The 8,783-nt window shown below is 50.5% G+C and overlaps 1 protein-coding gene across 1 annotated transcript in view; it reads left to right on the top strand.

The window, feature by feature from the left end:
* Positions 1-1,940: 1,940 nt before the first annotated feature.
* CEACAM19 (CEA cell adhesion molecule 19) overlaps positions 1,941-8,783 on the top strand; it is a 28,176-nt gene continuing 21,333 nt past the window's right edge. Inside the window, exons 1-2 of the mRNA XM_045292682.1 lie at positions 1,941-1,995; positions 4,920-5,282. Coding sequence (XP_045148617.1) covers positions 1,941-1,995; positions 4,920-5,282 — 418 coding nt within the window. The remainder of the gene's footprint in view (positions 1,996-4,919; positions 5,283-8,783) is intronic.

The following is an 8,783-nucleotide window of genomic DNA, read 5'->3' as shown; positions in this document are numbered from 1 at the left end:
GGGCGCAGTCGCTGGCGCTCAGGTCAGTTTCAGCCACGTGGTGACGTCATCCTCGGGCGGGAACCAAGACGGCTGCTTCCTCCTGGCAACGCGTCCTGAGCAACCGCGCAGCCGTCCTCCATGAGCGTCTCCGTAAGCAAGGAACCCGTGGGCCAGCAGCGCCGCCTCTGGTGGTGATGGGCAGCACCGCCCATGCCCACCGCTCAGCCAATCCCTGGCCGGAATGAGACGGTTTAGGAGGTTCGGTCCAATCAGGACCTGCCCTCTGGGAATGGTGGGCGGGGCGGGGGATGTATCGGGTGTGGGAGGGAGATGATGCAAACCGTTCAAAGGGCTTGGCTGTGAACCAACAGGTGGTGATTTCGATTTCTGCCCAGAGGCGCACGGTAGCAAGGCCTGGCAACCTACTGCAGAAAAGTCAGCCATCGACATTCTGCTGTGACAAATGCGGGACCCTGTCGGTGGGCGTGAACTTCTAAACAAGCGCTGCTTGTTTTCGATTCTTGTGAATTCGCCAAGGAATCTGTCTTCCTATAAGAAGACTGGCGTAAAAAATAAAATAAAATAAAATAAGAAGACTGGCGTGGAGTTGATTTCCACTCATGGCGACCCTATAGGACAGGGTAGAACTGCCCCTGGGGGTTTCTGAGACGATAACTATAGGAGTAAAAAGCTTCAATTTAAAAAAAAAAATATTTTTAAAGCCTCAGCTTTCTCCCCTAGAGCAGCTGATGGCTTCCAACCGCTGACCTTGCGGGAAGCCGGCCAACACGTAACCACTATGCCAGCCAGAGCTGCTCGCATATGACCATGCATATATATGAACATAAATGAAAATCTAGTTAAGAGTCATGGTGTGGGACAGCACAGCCCTAGACTCCTCAGCCCCCAAGCTCCGCTCCACCCCGGGTCTACCTCCTAGGCAGTCTGAGCTCCCTCACATTTCCATGATCCCTTTACTGAGCCCAGGGTGGCGCTGTCGGATAAGTGTTGGGCTGCTAAACCACCAGGTCAGCTGTTGGAAACCACCAGCTGCTCCTAGGGAGACAGATGAGGCTGTCTGCTCTGGAGAAGAGTCCCGGTCTTGGAAATCCACAGAGGCAGTTTGACCCTGTCCTATAGGGTCGCTAGGAGTTGGGATTGGCTCCCTTGCAGGGAGTTTAGTTTAGTTTAGTTTATTTGGGTTTATTCTGCCTGGTCCACCTCACCCCTTCTCACCTCATCATCTGCCTCCCCCTTACTCCAGGTCTCCGCTCCCGTGTGGTCTCCTCCAGGAAGTACTCTGGGACCCCAGGCTGGGTCAGGCATCCCCTTAAACTCCACCAGCCAGCCTTGATCTTTCATTGTCTGGGGACCACACACACGTGTGTCTCGCCGTGGGCTGAGGGCAGGGCAGGGCAGGAGCTGTCTCCATCACCAGTGTGTCCCCAGCACCGCCCAGCACAAGCCTGGGCACATGGAGTGCCTGTCATGATGGGCCATTGCCACAGGAAGACTTCAGAGTGAACCAGCTCTGGGCCATCGCCACCCTGGGCCACCTCTTTATTGGTGGACTTGGCTTTGCGTCATCTGTGAAGTGGGGACCTGTAATGGCAATTGGAGGAGGTGGTGCGCGTTGAGTCTGCTGGGCACAGGGTGGCTCCCCAGGGCCACCGCCCACAGTCACCTAGTGAGAAGGAGAAGGTAGAGGTGAAGGGAGGATCCCTAAGAAGTTCCCTGTCACCCTGAGAAACTGGTTCAACTGGTGCTCCCAGTCCAGGGCGCACAGACAGTCTGAGAGTCTCTGGAAAGGGGGTACTGAGCCCCGCTGGCCTGGGCCTGATCCCTGAGGCCCCTGGGGCCCCCCACTTGGCAGGCCATTTCAGACATCCAGGACTCAGCCCCCCTGGTCCCCTCAGCCTCCAGCAGGCTTCCCCGTGGGATCCTCACAGGACATCAAAATGGAGCCTCCCAGGGGTGCCCGGGCCTGCTTCTCAAAGGGCCTCCTGCTCTCAGGTAAGGAGGGGACATCCCCCCACACCCCACACAGGGCGAGGGTGGGACCCAACCCTAGAGGTGTGTTTCCTGTCTTGGGAGAAGGAGGGAAAGTTGGGATTATCAGCATAGGGAGCAGGGATCAGGCAGTAGACTCCGAATCCATCCTCATTTTAATCTATGGAATTTTCTAGAATGTCAAGACACCTAGAGGGTAGGGATTTATTTGTGTTTGGTTCACTGGTAAATCCCCAGTGGCTAGAAATGCAGGGGATTGAGAAGCATGGTGTTGGTGTTGCTAAGCTCCTGGGGTCAGTTCTGACTCTCAGCAACCTGGTATACCGCAGAACAAAGCACTGCTCGGTCCTGGGCCAGCCTCACAACAGTTCCTACCTTTGAGCCCACTGTGGCAGCCACGGTATCGATCCATCTTCTCTGGGGCCTTCCTTTTGATCGCTGCCCCTGCACTTTACCAAGCGTGGTGTCCTTCTCCGGGGACGGGTTCCTCCTGATGACATGCCCTGAAGTCTCACCATCGTCACTTCTAAGGAGCACTCTGACTGTTCTTCTTCCAAGACTGATTTGTTTGGTCTCCGGCGGGTCCAGAGTACGTTCAGGATTCTTCACCAAAACTATCATTCAGAGGCAACCATTCCTCTCTGGTCCCCCTTAGACGGGGTCCAACATTCACACGCATATGAGGTTCCTGGAAAAACCAGGGCTTGGGTCTAGTGCCCCTTAGTCCTAAAAGTGATATCTTTGCTTTCTAACAAGAATATATCATATAGCTATATTTTAATAAACATGCTATATACAATCTCAAATTCACTGCTATTTCGTGGATTCTAGCTCATAGCAATTCTAACTCATAACCCTATCAGACAGGGCAGAACTGTCCCTGTGGGTTTCTGAGACTGTAACTCTTTATGGGAGTAGACAGCCTCGTCTACCTCCCGCAGAGAGGCTGGTGGTTTTGAACTGCTGACCTTGCTCTTATCAGCCCAATGTGTAACCCACCACACCACCAGGGCTCCTGCAATCTATAGTACAGACCCCCAAACCAAATCCATTGCCACTGAGTCGATTCTGACTCATAGTGACCCTATATAGGGGTCCAAGGCTATGCCTCTTTATAAAGCAGACAGCTTTCACTTTAACTTTCTGGTTACATGGACTAGGGGGTTTGAACTGCCAACCTTAGGGCAGCTGTCCAACGCTTACTCGACAGCACCACCAATCCAAGGGCACTTCAAAAAGTTCGTGGAAGACTTCGATTGTGTTTCAATTGCACTTTTCCACGGACTTTGCAAAGCCCCCTCGTGTATACGACTGGTTTTGTGAGATCGATCGCTGTTAGGCTCACCCAACATAGCCCTGATGCAGAGCTATGTGACTACATCGGCTGTTCGATCGACTGCACAAGATTGGTTTAAAGTGTGGAGGAGGGGAAAACAATTTTTTTAATTAAAAAACAAAAACAAAAATTTTTTTTTAATTTTTACAGTGTGGAAGAGATAATAATAATAATAATAATAAAGTGGCGAAGCGCACGGAAGTCCCTTTGAGGACTAACGTGTGCCTGATCCAAGCCACGGTCTTTTCAATCCTCTCCTATGCGAGTGAAAGTTGGACGCTGAATAAGGAAGACAAAAGAGAAGCAATGCATCTGAATGACGGTGCTGGCGAAGAATATTGAAGAGACCGCGGGTTGTTAAAGCACCAATCGATCTGAATGCTCCTTAGAACCGAGGAGGGTGAACGGTTATCTCCTGTGCTCTGGACATGTTCTCAGAAGACGGCAGTCTCTGGAAGAGGACATCGTGCTTGGTAAAGTAGAGGGCAGTGGAAAAGAGGAGGGCCCTCCACCAGATGGCTGGACACAGTGGCTTCATCAATGGACACACACAGAAGACCCATGGTGAGGATGCTGCAGGACCGTGTTTTGTTCTATTGCACCTAGGATCGCTATGGGTCAGGATGGACTCCATGGTACCAAACCACATGATGCTCCTAGAGCAGTGGTCCTCAACCTTCCTCATGCCACGACCCTTTCATACAGGTCCTCCTGTGGTGGTGACCCCCCCACCATAAAATCATTTTCGTTGCTACTTCATCACTGTCATATTGCTACTGTGATGAATCATCATGTAAGTATCTGATAGGCAGGATGTATGTCCATGGTTACAAATTGAACATCATGAAAGCACCGTGATTCATCACAAAAACAAAATGTCACTATATATTGTGCACTATTTATTTCTAATGACACATCAATGAAATGTTGTCTTGAAGCATGCTGTCGCACGGGTAACAGTCTTCATGCCAGTTCTCGTAGGTGGGCGTATCTGCCTGTGGGCGGACCCGCCTGGAGATGCAATAGAGGAGCGGCGTCTCGGTTCCTCAGACCGTGGGAAAGATGTGTTTCCGATGGTCTTAGGCCACCCCTGTGAAAGAAGGACCCTTCTACCCCCCAAAGGGGTCGCGACCCACAGGTTGAGAACTGCTGTTCTAGAGCAAGACCGACTAGGAACTTGGTCATATCCTTCCAAAAATCAGCCAATGAAAGTCCTGTGGATCACAAGAGAGTATTATCCAATCCAGAACCAGTTGAGAGGATGGTGGAGGACTGGGCAGTGCTTCACGCTGTTTGACATGCAGTCACCATGAGAATGGGCAGGGACAACTGACAACAAATATTGGTTGAATGAGTGAATTTGGTGAGTCCCAACAATTGATAAACAGACCACTTATCTAGTACGTCAGGGCAGTGACGCCCTGAGTCACAGTGGAATGGCTAATCTGTGGCCTGTGTTCTCCCTACCTGCACTCAGAGCAGACATCACCAATCAATGCCAGCACTGTTTCCTGAGAGCAGGGCTCAGAGGGCTTCTAGCAGTCCTTGCTTTACACCCCCAACCTCAGGCCTCCTCTGTCGCTCCCCACAGCCTCAATACTCTGGACGCTCCAGAGCTCCCAGGCGGACCTCTACATCCAGAAGGTTCCGGAAAAGCCTCTACAGAACGAGCACCTCCTCCTGTCCGTCCAGGGCATACCAGATGCCTTCCAGGATTTCAACTGGTACTATGGAGAGCGGACTGACGGTAGCACCATGCTGTTCTCCTACTTCCCAGGGCTGCAGCAGCCCCAGAGGAACGGCGACGCCAAGGGACAGCGTGACATAGTTGGCTTTGCCAATGGCTCCATGCTGCTGCGTCGCGCCCAGCCCAGCGACAGTGGCACCTACCAGGTGTTGGTCACCATCAAACCCTCCTGGACCATGCATGCCAACACCAGTGTCCAGGTGGTGGGTGAGTGCTGAGGGTTCTGAGAGGGCATGGGGGAGGGGAGGCTAACATGCCCTAAGCACCTACCGTAATGTGCCAGCTCATTGAAGGCCTCTTTCATCCACTCAGGGAGCCTGGTAGCATGGGTTGCATGTTGGGCTGCTAACCCAAAGGTAAGCAGTTCGGGCCCACCAGCTGCTCCATGAGAAAAAGATGAAGCTTGCTGCTCCTGTAAAGTGTGATGGCCCACAGGGGCAGTTCTACTCTGTCCTATAAGATCAATCAATGGCAGCGAGTTTGGTTTCTCATCCACTCAACGCTTATTAGTTGAGCACCTACTGTGGGTCCAGGCCCCACAGATAGACAATATTGTTTAATCTTCACATGCATTAATTATCTACTCCCTTATACCAGCGTGGAACATTCCGCAATTTGTATTCCTTTTGTTTTAAAGCATCGGTGGCAATCTCTTCAAAATCACAGCCTCCTTCCCACACCCTCTCCATGGGCATGTGCCTTTCTTTCAGGCCCAATCTCACCTCTGAACTTCATTTTGGAGTGAATGCTGACCTTTGGGGGAGCCCTATCCTCATGGGGATTGCTATTCACTTTGTGCTGTTGTGAGGTGCTATCAAGTTTGGACATTTAGTGACCCTGTGCACAACAGGACGAAACACCTCCTGGTCCTGCGCCACCCTCACTATTGTTCCTGTGCATGAGCCCATCGAGGCAGCCACTGTGTCCATCCACCTCATCAAAGGCCACCCTCTTTTTGCTGCCCTTCCACTTTACCAAGCATGATGTCCTTCCTGAGGAAGTGGTCTCTCCTGACAACATGTCCAAAGCCCATAAGATGCAATCAAGCCATCCTTGCCTCTAAGGAACATTCTGACCGCACTTCTTCCAAGATAGATTTCTTTGTTCTTTTGGCAGCACCGTAATTCAATACATTGATTCTTTTTTGGTCTTCCTTATTCAAGGGTCAACTTTCACATGCATAGGAGGTGATCGAAAATATCATGGCTTGGGTCAGGCGCACCTTTGTCCTCAAAGTCACCTTCCTGCTTTTTCACACTTGAAAGAGGTCGTGTGCAGATTTGCCAAATGCAAAGTGTCTATTGATCTCGTGACTGCCATTTCCACGAGCATTGGTTGTAGATCCAAGTAAGAGGAAATCCTTGACACCTTCAGTCTTTTCTCTATGTACCATGATGTCACCTATTGGTCCAGTTGTGAGGACTTGGGCTTGCTTTACGTTGAGTTGTCATTTAGACTGAAGGCTGTCATCCTTCATCTTCATCAGCAAGTGCCTCAAGCCCTCCTCACTTTCAGCAAGCAAGGTTGTGTCATCTGCACATCGCAGGTTGTGAGCTATTGCTCAGCTAAAAGTTATTCCCGGGGGTAAGTTCTCTTCCATGCTTGAAGGATGTTTAAGGGCCATAGTCTCAATGTTTCCACCCGTCTCAAGTAGACCAGTGAAGTCTAATTTTTTTCTTCCACAGTTTTATTGGCATAGAATTCATATATCCTACAATTCAATCGTCCAATCACATCAAGAAGAGTTGTGCAATCATCAGCACTGTCCGTTTTAGCACGTTGTCTTCATTCCGGTATTCATCGTTATTAGCTCCCCCGTTTGCCCCCAAGTCTAGTCTTTCTTGTGATTTTGTGTTTTGTTCTACCTTTTTCTCCCACTCTGTCTTTCATTTTCTACTGTGATCCTAATCAGAGCCAGTTAGTCATGGTAGCTGGGCACCGTGTAGTTGTTCTGGTCTCAGGCCGGGGGAGGCTGGGGATCATGTCGCCCCTCCACTCTTTGGACTGATTGTTTCCTTGACTCTTTGATCACCTTCACTTTTCCAGATTGGGAGAGACCAATCAGTTGTATCATAGATGGCCGCTCATAAGGGTTCTACTCACCAAAGTAGGATGTAGAACATTGTCTGTATTGATTAAATCATGCCAGCGGACCCTGACGTCTCCTTCCCATAGAGGCGTCCAGCCAGCAACCTTTTGGTGACTGTGTTAGTCTGGATAGGCTAGAGAAACAAATTCATAGAGACTCGTAGGTGAATAACAAAGAGGTTTATGTACAAGAGCAGTTAAATATTGAGGAAATATCCCAGTCCAGTCCAAAGCAAGTCCATAAGTCCTATATGAGCCCATATGTCTGATACCAATCTATAAAGTCCTCTTCTGACTCATGAAACACATGCAATGATGCCAAATGCAGGAAGATCACAGGCCAGTGGGATGGAAGTCTTTTGGGTCCAGTGGCAGCGTAAGCATCTCAGCGCTGGCAGGGATCTCCACATGGCTTCTCCAGCACCCAAGGCTGCATCAGGGTAGGTCCAGCTCAGGACACTAGCGTAGTTTCATGTGTCTTGTCAATAGAGCGTTGTCTCAGGAAGTGAGCTGAGAGAGAAATGTCTCCTGTCTCCAAGGAGGAAAAACAGGAATTCCCAGAGTCCTTAGGGGAAGACCATGCCCACACAGAGGCCTCATTGGTTATATCTGCACCCCTTCACTCATAATCCTCTCAAATGGGCACCAAATTATGTAACTACCACAGTGACCTTGTATATTGCCAGGCCTTTCTTCTGAGGCTCCTGTGGGTGGATCGAACTGCCAACTTCTCAGTGAACAGCCACACACTGAACACTTTGCCCCACCTGGGGACTCCTTGGTAGCCCCCTAGGTACTCATTAAACACTTGGATATTTGCCAACAACATCTTCTATCTGTGGGGCCTTGGCAATGCGTGAGCTGAGCATCCCGCTGACCTCTGACCTCACTCATTTAAGCCCCACAAGAACCTCATTACAAAAAAAACCTGGTGATGTCAGAGCTCCAACTTCACGGGGAGGAGAGCGAATCAATATCCGCAACGACCCAAGGTGAATTCCTAAGAGGTGAAGGTCAGACATCCCTCCACTGGTTCTGACACTAACCGTCCTCTCTCCCACCACATGCTCCACTTCTCTGCTGGGTTCAGCCTTCCATTGCCATGGCTATACAACACCATGGACCATACTCACAGCTGTAGCAGTTCATGAGGAAGTAACAGGATCCGCTTGGAAGGGACAGGCACCACTCAAGCAAGACACAGGATGTGGTTCTTTGATGGAGACAGCTGCTTCTTGGCCAGGCCGGCAGATAGGCCTCTGCCACTGACCTGCACATGCCTGGCAATTGCTACAAAGCTCTTTAGACACCCCAATCCTCCTGCCTAAAGGCACTCAGCTCAGCCCCTGTAACTGCCTTGCTCTGAGGACTGGGAACCCCATCGTGTCATCTCATGTGCATCTGCTGGCCCATCTCATTTGGTGGGAGTTTCAAGACTGCGGCTAGAAGGGTCATGTTAAAGCAATTCACGACACCATTCCTGTGGTAGCAACCCTTCCCATTTTACAGAAGGGAAAACAAGGCGGAGAGGCTGGACTACAGTGGACCCTCGTTTATCGCGGTTAATCGGTTCTAGACCCTACCGTGATAAATGAAATTCCGCGAAGTAGGATTCCTTAT

The sequence above is a fragment of the Echinops telfairi genome, unplaced genomic scaffold, assembly GCF_000313985.2.
Source record: "Echinops telfairi isolate 266 unplaced genomic scaffold, ASM31398v2 ScPeMD7_655;HRSCAF=1070, whole genome shotgun sequence".
Lineage (NCBI taxonomy): Eukaryota > Metazoa > Chordata > Mammalia > Afrosoricida > Tenrecidae > Echinops > Echinops telfairi.
This window is presented reverse-complemented; position numbering and strand designations above follow the sequence as displayed.